Genomic DNA, 15823 nt, shown 5'->3' with positions numbered 1-15823 from the left:
CAGGGGCTCGCCCTCCACCACGCCGGCTGCGTTCCCTTCGCTCCGCTTTTTGATTTTATTTTTTGTGGTGAAAAAAACGCTCCGACGCTCGTGTGCGAGTGTTGTTGGCTCGGGGATGGAGGTCCCATCGCGCTCCGCGGGGCTGGCGGCGGTACCTACGCCTGCTGCGCACCCGACGCGCGGCTCCCCGCGGCCGCCGAGCCCCGTCCGGGCCGTGGCAGCCCGCAGCCCCGCGCTGGATACAGGACGGAGGAAGGGAGCGATCCCCCTCTCGGTGCCGGACATCCGCAGCGTGACGCCGGGCTCGGCTCGGCTCCGCTCGGCTCTTCCCTTCCCTTCGGCTCCCGGAGCCGTGATTGACACGGCCGCCCCTCCGCCCGCCCCGAGCACATCCCGGCCCTCCCCGCCGGCCGCTCGCCGTGCCCGGGAGGCGGGGAAGGGCCTCCCCAGCCCTTTGACACCGTCTCGGCAGGAGTTTCACTTCGCTTTCGCCGCTGCCACCGCCGCCGCTTCTGCAGGCAAACACCCCCGGTTCCGTGCGACGCCTCCCAGCCGCTGAACGGGGAAACGCGCCTCTAAGGGAGCCACTTTCCCTACGTGCAGGAGAAAAGGAGGGGACGGGCGGGCGGCAGGAGGTGGTGGTTGGGGGGAAGGGAAGAGAGGAAATAAATTAATAAACCGCAGGGAAAGAAGTTGAGTGGAGAGAAGCGGCGGCCCCGGGGAAAAGCACCGTGGGGTTTCCATCGATCCCCGCTCCCCTCTCCCGCAGGGCTCCATGCGGCCGCTGCGGTGCGCGGCACTGCGCAGAGGGCCCCGGGGAAACTCCGTGCTCCCCAGCGCCCTTCCCGGGGGGTGGGGGGGAAGGGTTGGGGTTGGTTTTTTTTTTTTGTTTGCGGCATTTTGTTGGATTTCTTTCTTCTTCTTTTTTTTTTTTTTTTAGCTTCCCCCCCGCCCCCCTTCTGGAAGGAGGGGGGTCCCGCTCGCACCTCCCTGGATGGTGCGGTAGAAAGGAGGGGAGTGAGGGGCGGGCGGGGGGGCTCGTGGTGGGAGGCTGCCGCGGCGGCTGCTGCCGCATTGGTGTCTCCCCTATGGACGAAAACAGCCCTCTGTCTCCCAAGGCAAATGCTTTCAGTATCGCCTCTCTGATTTCAGTCGCCGCCGCCGCCGAGCACGCAGGGAAGGGAGCGCTGGAGGAGCGCAGCGGCGGCCGCAGCGCGCCCGCCCGCCCCGCCGCCCGCCCGCAGAAGATGCACTTCAGCACCGTCACCAGGGACATGGAAGGTGAGCGCGAGGCTGCGGGGCCGCGACTCTCCGCCATCGCCTTTCGGGGCTTTCCGCGCGCCGCGGCCGGGCCGGGCACCTGGGGCCGCTCGGCGGTGCCACGGGCCCGCAACCTTCGCTGCTCCCCGCTTAGCCGGGACGAGGTCCTCAAATCCCGGTCGGAGAGCCGGGCTCGGTTCGCGCCGCCTCGTCCTCGCGGCTCCCCGAAGCGCTGCAGCATCCCCCGACGGCCGCGGCCGTGCCCGGGGCGGCGGTGGGCCTGGGCTCGGCCCTCGCCGTCTTCGAGACGGCCGTCGCGCCCGGGGGCTCCGTCGGAAATAAGCCGAGAGATTCCCCCGGGCCCTCGGGGTGCCTTCCAGGGTCGGGCAGGACTCGCGGCAGCCTGCCGCTCCCCGGCCAACCGTCACGCTCCGTGCGGCCCGCTCGGGACGGCGGCCGAGGGCTGCGCTCCCGGGGCCGTGCGAGGCTTCTCGGTGCCTTCGTGGGGCTCCTTCGCTCCGCTCCCCTCCGCCCCCCGGGGGGAACAGACGCAAAGTGGAGCCGCTGCCCCCGGCAGCCACGGCTCCACGGCTCCTGAGCCAGGGACGTTACCTGCAGCACCGTCGCTACACGGAAATAAGAACCGGTTTCTTTCTTTGGGTTTTTCCTCCTCCTTTTGTTTTTGGGGGATTTTTTTTTGGTTTGTTTGTTTTTGGTTTTGTTTTTGAGGGGTGCTGGGAGGTTTTTTGTCCCGATTCGCGTGCGGCGAAGGAGGCCTTCAGCAAAGATAACGCGGGCTCTTGGCAGATGTCTCGGGTTTGCAAAGAAACAGAATAGAAAGGAGAAGAGAAGGGGGAAACGCGGCGCCGAGGAGGCAGCAGCGAGAGCGGCGAGCTCTCCGCCTGCCCCGGGGGGAGCGGGGCTGGGGCCGAGCGGAGCGGAAAGGGGGAGGGCCCCGCTGGGCCGGGCGCGGAGGCGGAGGGCACCCCGCGGAGCGGCGCGGAGCCGGAGGGAACGCGGGAGCCGGAGCGGAGCCCTGATCGCCTGTTTTTGGAATGATTTCAGCTATCTCCAGCCCCTGGCTCACCCAGCTGTCCCATTTTTGCGATGTTGCAGCTTTCACGGCCAACAGCCTGAGCAGCCTGAACGCCTCCGGGGGGTACCACCTCTCCCCCTCCCCGGGGGACCCGTACGGACAGCATGAACCGCCGCACTACGAGCCCTGCACGGCTCAGCAGCACCCGCACCCGCCGCCCCAGCCGCAGCACGGTTACCCCTTCGGCGGGGCGGCGGCGGCCGGGGCCAACCCGCCGCCTCCGGGCCCCGAACCGCCCGACGGCGCCGGGGGAGCCGCCGCGGGGCCCGCCGCCGTCTCGGGCTGCTCCGCGGGGACGGCCGCCGCGGCCAAGGCGCCGGTGAAGAAGAACCCGAAGGTGGCCAACGTGAGCGTGCAGCTGGAGATGAAGGCGCTGTGGGACGAGTTCAACCAGCTGGGCACCGAGATGATCGTCACCAAGGCCGGCAGGTCAGTGCGGAGGGACGCCCGGGGGGCTCGGCCCGGAGCCGCTTCCATTCGCCAGGCGCGGGGGGGAGCGGGGCTCTCTCGGGACGGCGGGCACCGGGCTGCCGGCGGTCCATCTTCGCCCTTCTCCCGATACGAAAGCTCCGTGTGCGGCGGGCAGCGCCGGGCCGCGTTGTGCAGAGCGGGGAAAAAAAAAAAAAAGAACGGCCCGCACCGCGGTACCTTTAACTGAAACATTTCCAGTACGGGCGGGTCTTTTCCTTTCGGCGGGGACTGCAAACAGCCTCCGGTTCTGGCGGTGTAAAGCCTCGGAGCGTCCTCCAGGACGAGTGCGTTTCCCGAGGATCGAATGACGAGCGCGGCTCTGCCGGCAGCTCTGCTCCGGGGCCGGGAACAAAGGCCTCGGCCTCGTTCGAAACGGGCAAAACGCGGGGAGAGGAGAAATCCCGATGCTGATCGGGAATCGCCTCAGTTCATTGCGATCTCCGGGCAGAGCTGCTGGCCGCCTCCTGCGACGTCCCGGCGGGGGCGGCAGGGAAGCCGTGCCGGCTGCGGGCCGCCCCGGGGTGGCTGCGATGAGCCCCGGGAACGGCTTCGAAACGGCCGCGCGTTTCTGCTCTCCCCACGGCGATTTTGGAGAAGTAAAGATGCAAAAATGTAAATAGATTCTCATGTGCGCGGTCGCACATTTCAAAAACATTTTCTGAGTGACTCGACTCGAGCCTCCCCGCACCCGGCGAGGAGCAGCTCCGGGCCGGCGGCACCGGGCGGCATTCCGTGCAGCCCCCGGCCCGGCGCTGCTTTCCGCGGTGAAAGGGCCGCTCCGGTGGGACCTCAGCTCTGCTTTCCTCGGTCCCCGAGGACAGCCAAAAGATTCCGAATAGGCGACTCCAAAAGGGCCCCTAAAGGAGCAAACTCGATTCGAATCCCGGGCTTTCTTCCTCCTCTTCGTTTATTTGATGACAACGACAAATATCCAGACGGGGGGGGAAAGGGGGGTGGCGGTGTAAAAATAGGATAAATGGGGGTAAAATCAGCAGGACGAAGCGCGGGGACGGCTCTGCGAAGCGCGCTCTGTGCAGCGCCTCGGGGCCGGCCCCGCTGTTTGTCTAGGTGGCTCTTATCGACTCGGGATGTTTGTTTTAAAAACTTCGTTTTAAAACAAGAAACACCGGAACCGGAGCTAATGGGGGCTTTTACACCTTTAAAAATAATAATAACAGAGGGAGCTGCTGGAAATGGCCCCCGGAGTTCTCACAGAGTTACAGAGAGGAAGGGGACGCGGCCCGCGGCGCTGCTCGGTGCGGGCTGACGGAGCGGCGGGGTCGGGTGCGGAACCCGGGGGCACACAGCCTTCCCGGCAACCTAAACGGCCCCGGGAGGCGCCCGGCAGTGCAGCCTTGTGCCTTGGGAGCGAGCCGGGGAGAACCCTTCGTAGCCGGGTTGGATCGGGGCGTTTTTTCAGGAGGTGTTCGGAGTTTGTTTTTTCAACGGCTGCAAATCTTTTCCCTGAAATGCCGCCTGCTGTCGCTTTCCCGGATTCTTATCCGGGAAGAAAATGCATCCAGCAGAACGGCAGACGTGCGAGCCGTGCCCCGGGGACACATCTGCGGCGCGTCCTGAAGGCAATGCGGGCCGGGCCGGTGCGAGGGACACGGGGGCCGCCCCGGCCCCTTCCGTTTTCATCCCCGCTGTCCTCGGAGCGGCACCCGCGGCCTCCGCTCAGCCGCGTTCTCTGTGCTCCACGCGGAGATAAGCGGCGGGAGCAGCCCGGGGCCGCCCCGCACCGCCCCGGGTCCCTCCCGCTCTCCGTTCGCCCCGCAGAGATGCGGACCGGGACAGACGGGGCAGCGGAGGGGATCCGAACCGGGAAGGGGCTCGGGGGAGATCCCGGTCATCCTCTCATCCCTGCCGGCCTGAGGGCTTCGTTCGCCCCTCTGGGCTGGAGACGCCCTCTTCGGCCCCAGGGATCGCGCCGCTGTTGTAAGTGCTGCCGTAAAACTGCCCAATTTTGGAGGAGCAGAAGCTCATTTCCCTGGGGCCGCCCGCGGGGAAACGTGCTGGCCCGGTCCCTGTTCCGGCTCGGCTCTGCATCCGTCTCGAGTCAGTCCACTTGAAAATGTGATGAAACAGCGGGAGAAAATTATTGTGTCCCTCCCCGCCAAGTGGAGGTGGTGGTTCTCGTTGGTCCCTGAGCATTTTAGGATGTTTGGCACAACCCGGACGAGGCTTATTCCTCGAGATGCTGCCGGGGGACACGGCAGCCCCATCCCGAATGCGAGCGGTACCCGGGGCGCCCGAGGGGAAGGGCCGGGGGCACTGCGGGGCTCCTGCATTCCGGGCCGACCTCACAGAGCTCCCTGAGGCCCCGAGTTCAGCTTTCTTCTCTCTGTGGCAGGCGCATGTTCCCCACCTTCCAGGTGAAGATATTCGGCATGGACCCCATGGCTGACTACATGCTCCTCATGGATTTCGTCCCTGTCGACGACAAGCGCTACCGGCAAGTACCCCCCTCCCCGGCCCCGTTATAACGAGTTCTGTGCTGGCAGCGGTGTTCCCCCCTCCTCGCTTTGCGCACAGCGCCCGGGCACGACCGAGCCAGAGAGCGCAGCTCCCCGCGTGCCCAGCCCGGAGCCCCGCCTGCCGCTCCCCGTGCGCAGCGGGAAGCACTCGGGTGCCTCCAGAAATCCCCCCGAGGCTCCCGCAGTGCCCGGTGCAGGCAGCGGCTGTCCGAGCCCCAGCCCTGCCCGTGTTTCCAGCGGCGGCACCGGAAGGCCTCGCCGAGCGGCACGGGCAGCGGTGCGGCAGCCCCTGGAAGGCGCAGCAGAGAAAGGCGCGTTATGCGTTTGGCTTCAGCTCGGGACGCCGAGCAGGCAGCGCACGCAGGGACCGCAGGGTCCGATATATAAATATTTGGACAGATATCCAAATTCTCAGGGCGTCCTAGAAATGTTTGCTTGTCAAGGGAAGTGGGATATATAACATCCAATTGAGTATATCTTTAAAAAGTAATGTTTCTGCTGAGCCCAATGGTGTCTAATTCCCCCTGTGCAAACACGGGCCCGTAAAGTAAACACGCAGATAGAAGATTGGTTTCTCTGTTTTAAATGTTACTGTTGAATGCGGACTTTGAAAGAACGAAGCGGGGCTGCAGAGCTCCGCACCCACTGCTAAACCCGCACCCACTGCTAAACCCGCAGCTCAGAACGCTGCCGTTCACTCTTCTCTGGGAGCTGCGGCCGCTCCATCCCACGCAGTGGCCACGCATCGCCCCGTCCCGCACGGCGCTCCCCCCACCCCATCGGATGCCGTTTCTCCCCCCGCAATGCGTGCGGCCGCGCCCCTCGCGGTTCGGCGGGCCGGGGGCTGCGGGCGGGAGCCGGGGGGGCCGCGGGGCTCGGAGCTGCGGCTGACGGCACCCCCCCTCCCCCAGGTACGCTTTCCACAGCTCCTCCTGGCTCGTGGCCGGCAAGGCCGACCCCGCCACGCCCGGCAGGGTGCACTACCACCCGGACTCCCCGGCCAAAGGGGCGCAGTGGATGAAGCAGATCGTCTCCTTCGATAAGCTCAAGCTGACCAACAACCTGCTGGATGATAACGGCCATGTAAGCGCTCCGAGGGTAGGGGACGAGCCCGGGACGTCTCCGCGCCGCGGGTCCCTCCGCCGCAGCGCCGGGGTCGGGCAGGCGGCGGGGCCGGGGCCGCGTTCGCCTCTCTGGAAGCTCCGCCTGGATCAGTTATTGTCTCCTTGCTCGTTTTATCATTCAGATCATTTTGAACTCCATGCACAGATACCAGCCGCGCTTTCACGTGGTCTACGTGGACCCCCGGAAAGACAGCGAGAAATACGCGGAGGAGAACTTCAAAACCTTCGTCTTCGAGGAGACGCGCTTCACGGCCGTGACCGCCTACCAGAACCACCGGGTGAGGCGGGGGCACCGGGCAGCGGGGGGCGGGAGGGACCTCATCGCGTGCACGAACCGAGCCGCGGCTCCGCGGAGCGAAGCGTCACGCACGCTTTGTTTGGAGAAACGCGTGAGTTTCCGCCTCGGAACGCAGTTACACGCCTAACACCAACCCGGCCCGCCCCTCACCGGGGCAGCAGCCCGTGCGATCACCCGCTCGCATCAGGCAGCGCACGGAGCGGCAGTCCGAGTCCGAGCACCGGGATGCCGTGGCGGAGCTCAGCTCCGTGTCCCCGTGCCACCCGCGGGGCCGGGCTGCGCCTTTAAGGGCCGCCGAGATCCGCCCGGCTGGCATTTGCCTGACGGCTCCGGACAGCTGCTCCTTCTCTCCTGCGTTCTATCAGTTTGACCTCTAAGGCTGGAACTGTCACTGAGGGGCTTAGAGTTTGTTTTTCAACCTATTCCGGAAACTCACAATCTCATTATCCGTGGATTTGCTTAAATATAGAGAACGTCCTGCCTTCTCCCCGGCGACTTAAATAAATACATAAGTATGATTTATCCAGCGATTTGTCTTAGCTGCTCCGCTGGTGACCCACACGACGTGGCACTTTCTTACAAGTGCACTCACGCCTCCCCCTGAGCCCAAGAACCCACGTTGGGCAGCCCGGCCCGCGGCCCTCGTGGAGTGGCGGCGCGCTGCGCTGGGCCCCCGGGCCCTCTCCGTCCTCCGCACGGCCCACCCGTTATCCTCCAGCACCTCTCGCTTCTCCCCGCAGATCACGCAGCTGAAGATCGCCAGCAACCCTTTCGCCAAGGGATTCAGAGACTGTGACCCCGAGGACTGGTGAGGCCGCAGCACGGAGCCCCGCTCCGAGCGCACAGCGCGGGGCAGCGCCGGGTGCCGGCCCGGCTCCATGCGCTCGGCCCGTCACTTCTCCCCTTCTCCCTCCAGGCCCAGGAACCACCGGCCCGGGGCCCTCCCTCTCATGAGCGCTTTCGCCAGATCCCGGAACCCGGTGTCGTCCCCGGCGCACCAGAACGGGACGGACAAAGGTGAGCAGCGCGTTGCGGGCGGGGCGCGCGGCTGCCGCCGCCCGCGGTTCGAAGCGCCGCGGTCAGCTCCTCGGCCGGGCCCGCCCAGCTCCCACCCGCTCACGGCCGCTCCGGCGGCAGCGGCTCTCCCCCCGCGTCCCGCACTGCCGGGCTCGGCGCCGCGCCCGCCCCGCCCGCGGAACGAAGGCACGTCCCGTCCGTGCGCGTTACGCCTCGGGGCGCGGCGGCCCGCCGGCCGGCTCGGCGCTGCGCGAGGCCCCGTCCCCGGCTCCCCGCCCCCCGGCCCCCCGCCGCGGTCCCCCGGCCGCGCTCTGACGCGGTGCTCCCGCAGATGCCGCCGACGGCCGCCGGGACTACGAGCGGGACGCGGCGGGCGGCGCGGCGCTGCAGGCCGAGGCGGCGCACCAGCAGCTCATGTCGCGCGTGCTCAGCCCCGCGCTGCCGGGCGGCGCCGGCGGCCTCGTGCCCCTGAGCGGCGGCGGCCGGCCCAGCCCTCCGCACCACGAACTGCGCCTGGAGCCCGCCGCCTCGGAGCCGCTGCACCACCACCCCTACAAGTACCCGCCGGCCGCCGCCTACGACCACTACCTGGGGGCCAAGAGCCGGCCCGCGCCCTACCCGCTCCCCGGCATCCGCGGGCACGGCTACCACCACCACCACCACCATCACCACCACCACCACGTGAACGCGGCCGCCAACGTGTACTCGCCGCCCGCGCCGCCCGCCAACTACGACTACGGGCCGCGATAACGCGCCCTCGGCGCGACGGACCGGCGCGCCGCGACCGTTAGCCGTCCTCTCCGCCCCTCCTTCCCGCCTTTCCCTCTCTCCTGCCTCGCGAGCGAGCCGATTGGTCAGCTCGATCCGATCGACGTCCGGACCGGCCAATCCCGCGCCGCCGGGCTGCGAAGGAGGTGGCGGGCCGCGGGCCGCCCCGCAGCCGCACTTTGATAACCGAAGCCACGTGCCGTTCCCGCCCTTCTCCCGGCGCCTCGCTGCTGGCGGGAACCCGGCGCGCGGGGCTCCGGGAAGAGGGCGGGAGGACGGGGAGCGGTGAGTGGGGGAGCGGGCACCGAGCCCCGGGCCGCGGCTGGGGGCGGCGAGCGGCGCCGTCCGCTCCGGGGTCCCAGCGGTAGAGGAGAAAAGGCCGGGGGGCGGTGCTGCGGGTCCGCGGCCTCGTGCGCTGTGCCGGCTGCGGGGGGGGAAGGGCGGCGGGGCCGAGGGCGGCGTGAGGCCGGGCCGTTCGGGCGCAGCCGCGTCCTGCGGAGCTGTGATGAGGAGCCCGGCCGGGAGCAGCGCCTCGTGCAGCTCCTCGACGGCACAGAAACCGAGACTGAGGTTAAGAACTCGGCGCGGGGCCGCACGGCTCAGGCTGCGCTCCCGCGGCGTCCTGCCCTGCGCTCTGGGGCTGCGTTCCACTCCTCCCCCCACCCCCCCGTGCCTCTTAGGGGCGCTTCCCCAGAATGCCCCGCTCCTGTTTGGCCGCCCCGCGCTGCAGCAGCCCCAAAGCGCCCACCTGCACCTCCCTGCCTGCTGCAGCTTCCCTCTTAAAGCTGGTAAGTACTTCTGCTTTTTGTCCTTAAACTTCTCCTCCGGTTTTTCCTTCACTGTTGAGGAGATGAGCCGTCTGTCACGCTTACCAGCGATGTGTTTTGAATGGCTGGCTTGTGTTTCTTGTCAGAAGGTTGCCGACTGTCAGTCCTTTTGTGTTCAGAGGAGGTGTTGGTATATGCCGTGTTGGTATGCAGTATTATAAATGCCTTCCTGATTCTCCCACTATGAAAAACGAGGGGTCGCTATTATTTTTTCTTTCTTTTGGAGTCCTCTGTTCGTGTTTGTGCATTTTCACTTCAAACTGCTACTGTTTACTGGTGCCTTCTGGAGCATAACCCTCGTGCTGTGCGGGTGGCAGTGTTAGTAGCAGTGCTTATTCTGTCTCTGGCAGCTGGCACTGGGCTCACAAAACGCTTTGGAAGGGTGTGAGGAGGGGTGCAGGCTGATGGGGACATGTCATGTATTCTTTGTTCTGTTATAAAAATATATCTGGATCCATGAAAAAGAGTTGTGCAAGAAATATGTATTTTTTTTTGACATTTGCAGTGAATTGTGAGATTCCTGGTGTCTGACAAAACCGTAATTAATGTTCTCAGCAAGGCTGATGTAAAATAGCTTTGTGCTTAGCTCTCTGATGTGCTCTGTTGCTTTGCTGCTGTTGCTTCACAGTTCTCAGATATGAATTGTTATGTGTAAACAGATTAGTGCCAAAGCTTTGGTCAAACCTTTAATGAAGTTATATTTATTATTTCTTTCAAAGATTATACAAACGCTCTTTTTCTTGATAGTTGCAACGTGAGGGAAAAGTGAAGATAACCAAAGAATCATATCTGCAAACAGTGTAGATAATTGTAGATAATTGTAGATATATGTAGATAATCGTGTTACATTTAAATTGGAAAGACATTAGACAATGACATTTATAAATGTTTTTCCTCTTCTTTCCCTTTCTTTCTTTTCTTTGTTTGGTTACTTCTGTGTGTCAATGAGTTTGTCTGCTCCAAAGTTGAAGCCTCCCCTGCAAGAGGCGGCCATTAAGTAAGGAGGGATGCTCAACTGGAGCTCCAGGAGTTGTTTACCCTGAGCAAACACTGGGGCTTCATAGGTGATTACCCCCTCCCTTTTGTCTCCCCGGTTGCTGGTGGTCTCCCATTATGCAGCAGCTTGCAGGGTTGGGGTCTTACATTGAAATGAATATGGTACACTTCTATTTATGCTTGTTAGCACCTGTTTTCTGAAAACATACAGAGAGTGCAGCAGGAGGTGCCACTGGCTTCTAAAGCAGACAGGCCACACGCTTTTTCAAATGCATTTTGCTTCCCAAGCAGTGAGAGGACTGAAGGACTCAACATCAGGACTAAACTGTGCTCTTGTAGAAAGCGACTCGAAGTCCTTGCCCTGTCAGTAGGAAGCACAATGTATCTTTTAGAGGAAAATCGCAGAATTTCCACCTGTGGCTGTGGGCTCTGGGCCCTGAGGGTCACTAGGCTGTCCTCTGTGCTGTCCTGCAGGAGCAGGGAGTCTTGCTCAGGAATGGGAAGAACATGGAACTGTGTCAAGCCTATCATTTTAAGTGCTAAAATTGTTTCCATCCTTTCATTGATGGCTTTTAAGCTATCAATTCGCAAGGTGCTTTCCCGTGTTAGTATTAGGCTTGCTAGCAGTCCATTTTGCATCATGTTTTAGCCCTTAAAGCACGCTGCCTGAGGGCTTTCACCAGTATTTCCTCCTTGTGAGATGTCCACGTCTCACTGGATGAGACTTCCAGATACAAGAAACACAACTGGTTACTTTTCTATTGCAACAGAAAATTCACTTGCAGACAGCAAATGTGAAGAATTTTGTAACACTGTACTTGGAGCAGTGGAAATCTTTTTGAAAACTGCAGAAAGCTGTAATGCTTTAATTTCATGTTACCTGTCGGCCAGTTAGTCGAGATATAAATGAGGCACGGCTTGTGCATGATACCTGTGTTGCAGTTTCACTTGAAAAATGACTTTGTATGATTTGATTACATGTTTAAACTTCACTCAGTACCTGCTGTCACTGAGACCTGTGGCATGTACCTGAAAGAAACCTGCAGCATTTCCAGACAATGCTTCCACTTACAGTTGCCTCAAGTCACACATAATGCTGTGTATTTAAAAGCTGCTGGTAAAACAGGCCTGAGCACCAGGGGTACAAGCATCCTTTGTCTGTCCCAAAGAGCACTAGAGAATAAATTAGCCATGTGGCTCCATTTTCCAGAGGTACAGGCTGAATTTACTGGTTGCTCCAAAGGTCTGAAGAACACATCGCTTGCTGCACTGGGTAAATAGAGGATTAGGCACTTGCAGGTGAAACAAGGGAGGTCTTTGCTTGATCAGTTACTCAACGTGGGATACTCTAGGCTTCTGGGAGCTTGTTTTGCTGTTTTTCCTTGCTGGAGGATCTAACTAAATTCAGCGTAGGGGTAGGAGTGTGGGATGAGACTAAACTGTACTTTGTGTTCATGAATGCTGTTTACACACTTTATTATTTTTTAATTTTTTTCTGCTCACGGACAGCCTGGTGATAATCTGGGTAGAACTGAAGGGGGTCACCAGGAGGCACCTCTCAGCACGGCTGGGCTCTCGGTCACCTCAAGTGCCCAGGTGCACAGGGTGCATCGGTGTCCTTTGTGTGCAGAATGACCCGAGGATTGCAGTAAGAGCAGAAGTCAGATTGCAGCTGCTGGGCTGGGCAGGATATGGTTGCATTTGCTTTGGTCGCTGCTTGCTCTGTACAGCTGCTGAGCCCCGTTGTCCTTTTCTCAGTCTGTTCTGGTGGCTGTGATCCTCCTCCGTGATCACAAAGAGCAAATATTCACCTGCAAAATTGTCCTTGTGTGCAGTAGGATTTTGGTGGGAGCGGATTCCGTGCCTGTAGCTAGCAGGTGAACGTTTCTGGACCGCTGCCGTGACATTCCTCACCGAGTTCCTCCACGCCAGGTTCCTCTGCTCTGCGGCTCCCCTCCGCACGGGGCAGATGTCCCGGAGGGCAGGGAGGGGCTTCCCGATGCCCCCTGCACGGGCGCTCGCGGGGCTGCGTGCCTGGGGGTTGTGGTGCGCGGCTGCGCTGCACGGTGTCGGGGCATCCCCGCAGCTGCCGGGCCGCTGGCCGTGCCCGAAGAGCAAGCTCCCTCCAGAGGGAAGAGCTGCGCATCGCACCGAGCGGATGGACCCCTGGAGAACGAGCCCTTAAGAAAACTTTTGCCCGAGCTTGCAAATATACAGTCTGAGAGAAAAATAGAGATTTGGCTTAGGAACCTGAGATGTGAACTTTAAAGCACGTGGGCACAAATAAGGAAGTGCAGTAACCTGTGGGTTAGTGTGTGAGGATAATCAGCCAGCAGTAACTCGGCTCTTGCTGTAAGCCTCTGCTATGAGACGTGCAGCCAAAATAGCACTGCATACCTACCTGCATACTTGCTTTTTTAACATAGGAGTTTTTTCCTGTTAATTATTATATTTCCCCTGATTAGTAAGACATTTAATTTACAAGTGAATTAATTTCACCTGACCCTGGCTGAAAGCAACCATGCCCAGAGTCTGCTGTGAATGGCCATTACCATAAATTCACCACGTGTTCTGTCACGTGCTCTCGACTGAAGCAGCAGACACCCAGTGTGTGAGAATCTCTTTGGTGTACCTGAGGTTTGCTGATCTCCATGTGCAGTATTTCATGTCTCATCTTTTGCCCATTGTGTTGTACACGCAATCCAGGTGAAAAGCAGGAGCTGGTTTTGAAGGTATCTGTTAATTTGAGAGAGATGGATGTGCCCCATGTGTGCTGTATGTGTAAAATGCTGCTTTTCAGAGGTCTACCTCCTGTCAGGAAATGCATGGAAAGCAGTGCATGCATTGCATATGCTATAAAAAAATGCATCCACTCCCACTATTAATGGAAATGACCTATTGTGAATTTACCAAAGATAATATAGTTTTATAAATTGGCCGCATATGTCTGTATAATATATTTATTATATCGCATTTCATGGCATTTCTGTTTTATGAAATTCTGCCCTGAATATGTCACATATGTTTTGCATATATGTGCAATAGTTGGCCAAGTATATCCAAGTAAAGTATGATAAATGTGTTCTCCCCATATGGGAAATTAAATGTTTTTCCAGATTAAAAAAAAAAGATTTACGAAGAGCAGTCTATACAAAATAATTACAATAAATCACTCATTTTTATTCAAGTTAAAACTTAATTTAGAATTAGCAACAAAGTGATAAAGAACAAAAGCCACAGAAGGCACATTTAGGACCTAATTCTATAAGGATACAGAGCATTGCAGTGGTAAAGAGAACATATGCATTCTTAAGGCTCCATGGTGTAAAATCACAGAAACTTGAAACCGGCAGCTTAAGCTCAGGTCGTGCTTCTGTAGCTGATAAAGGAGAGCTTCTATCAGCTCCATGAGAGGGATGGGCATTTCATGTAGTTCACCTCACCGAGAAAACAAGTGCCCTTCTTTGCACCATCTAGCCAGAGCTCTAGTTAGGGGATTTGGTAATTACTGTTTGAACAGTGCTGAGTGGGTGCTGGTCCTTGGAGAAGGAAGGGGTATGTATGTATGTATGGGTTTTTACAGCTAAACAGCCTGCTGTGAAGATAGCTGTGCTGACAGCCCCAGGTTGTTGCAGGGGGCAGGGCGTTGTGCCTCTGCTGCTCCTGCTGAAATGGGTGCTGGCATAAACTTGGACGGAAGTTCCTGGGCCATGTCTGAATTGGAAAAGGAAGTTAGAAATGGAATAAACATGTGGAGCTTATTGAAGCACGCTGATCGGAGGTCCTTGCACTAGTAGTTGTTTCAGTGACTGTAACATGGCTGATGGGCTGGGTTCTGCCTTAGTTCTGCTTTCTTTATTCTGCTTGCATAGTGTTCTCATCATCCTTCACTGCTGGGCAGCTGCTTCCCTTCACTGCACCCCACCAGTGTGAAAACCTTCCTGTGCCAAACGTCTTAGGGCAAGGCAGGATGGTGAGAGGGAACACAGCAGCTCTCCTCCTGCTCTGATTTTACTTGACCACTGCCTCATGTGTTTATTTCTGCGAACACGAAGTGAGTCTTTCGTGCTATTCCCTTTCCTGCTTGTTGTCATCTTCTTCAAGCCAGATGGGCTCAGGTGATAACACTGTAGAGACTCAATGTCTCTATTTAGCACGATGCCAAGTCTGCATGCCATCAAAATATCTGAGCAAAATGTACCTGAAGAGACAACACTTGCCATGAGTATTGTGTTAAAAGCAGTGAACACAACGTGTTCACTGAGATTTCATATCAGCAATTCTTTAAGTTAAGCAGCAAGGCCAATAGCACATGTCTGATGTCTGCCATGTTGAAAGTTGTTACGTAGTCCCAGTGCACTCACCTTCCTCCTACCTATGTCAGAACTCATTTATAGTGAGCAGCACTGTGGGGGCCTGGATAGTGTGTGCATGGGATGCCAGAGCTAGAAAGCAGGTCTTGCTCAGCGTTTCAAGATCCTCCCTGAGTTCCCTGTTCTGGACATAATCAGGATCTATCATCCCCACAGCTGATAAGAGAGAGAGTGCAGCTGTATGGAAAGTGCCACAGGATTTCTGTTTGGTGTTTTGAGTTTTTTTATGTTCTGATTTATGCTCTCTGAATAAAAACTGAGAAATAGCATTCCAGCTGTAATCTCAGTTTGATGTACCATCTCTTTAAATTAGAATTTCTAATTGAAGTAGGCAATTGTCAGAATAAGTATTTGCATTGCTCTGTTGTAAGGAGTTGGTGCAGCTCTGGGCTGGTGCTGCTGCAGTGCATGTGGCTGCTTCCAGAGCTCAGCCCTTCTGCTGCTATTGCCACTGGTGTGGTAAGTAGAGCACAAGTTGAGTGCTTGTCTGGGTGAGCACACACTCATTTGCAGGTACCCGTGGTTGTGTACAGGATTTCCTAATGGTCCAACCCCTTTAAACCAGGATGGTGGGCTGGCAACAGCAAGTACTCCTTAAGCTGGTGTACGAGTTCTAAAAGACAGGCCTGGCACTTCACCTCCTGCTCAGTCTAGGTTCTCTTCTCATCTGCTGTCCTTGTCCTGCAGGCATCTGGCACCTTGCTGGAGGTGCTTGGCTTCAAGGTTCTTCGTTCTTTGGAGATCTGAACTCTTATAAGGGCAGACTGCTGCTTCCATTTGAGTTTTGTGTCCTCTCTCTCTTTCTCTTCCTCTTATGACACTGAACTGCACATCAAATACCTATGCGGTAAGTCAGAATAAGGCAGTATACAGTAATGTTGGTATAACATATAGATGTATTTAATTAATTAGGTGAGCGAAATGTTCAAAACTGAGAAATTATGTTGCCGTGGTCCCCACTGTGTGGTTTAATAACACATTATAGCGTCAATGCTTTTGTGATGGATTGTATTGAAGGAAAATAAACCACTGATAGCTAAAAGTTAAAATTTACCTCTTCAGACATGAGCACAAAATGTATTTTGGGAAAAAGAAATTGTAATAGGTTGAGTAAAT

General features: G+C 58.2%; 1 protein-coding gene across 5 annotated transcripts in view; it reads left to right on the top strand.

The window, feature by feature from the left end:
- TBX1 (T-box transcription factor 1) overlaps nt 1-15823 on the top strand; it is a 63800-nt gene that overhangs the window by 34166 nt on the left and 13811 nt on the right. The window contains exons 4-11 of one of the 5 annotated variants that reach the window (XM_090120926.1): nt 1153-1281; nt 2326-2785; nt 5181-5282; nt 6216-6387; nt 6551-6706; nt 7467-7534; nt 7643-7743; nt 8075-14110. In XM_090120926.1, coding sequence (XP_089977052.1) covers nt 1153-1281; nt 2326-2785; nt 5181-5282; nt 6216-6387; nt 6551-6706; nt 7467-7534; nt 7643-7743; nt 8075-8493 — 1607 coding nt within the window. In that variant the 3' untranslated portion in view covers nt 8494-14110. The other 4 variants (XR_016458737.1, XM_090120927.1, XM_031592815.2 and 1 more) reach the window with 4 other exon arrangements.

The sequence above is a fragment of the Phasianus colchicus genome, chromosome 18, assembly GCF_987193195.1.
Source record: "Phasianus colchicus chromosome 18, bPhaCol1.hap1.1, whole genome shotgun sequence".
Classification (NCBI taxonomy): domain Eukaryota; kingdom Metazoa; phylum Chordata; class Aves; order Galliformes; family Phasianidae; genus Phasianus; species Phasianus colchicus.
The sequence above is the reverse complement of the archived record's forward strand: the minus strand, read 5'-3'. Positions and strand labels throughout refer to the sequence as shown.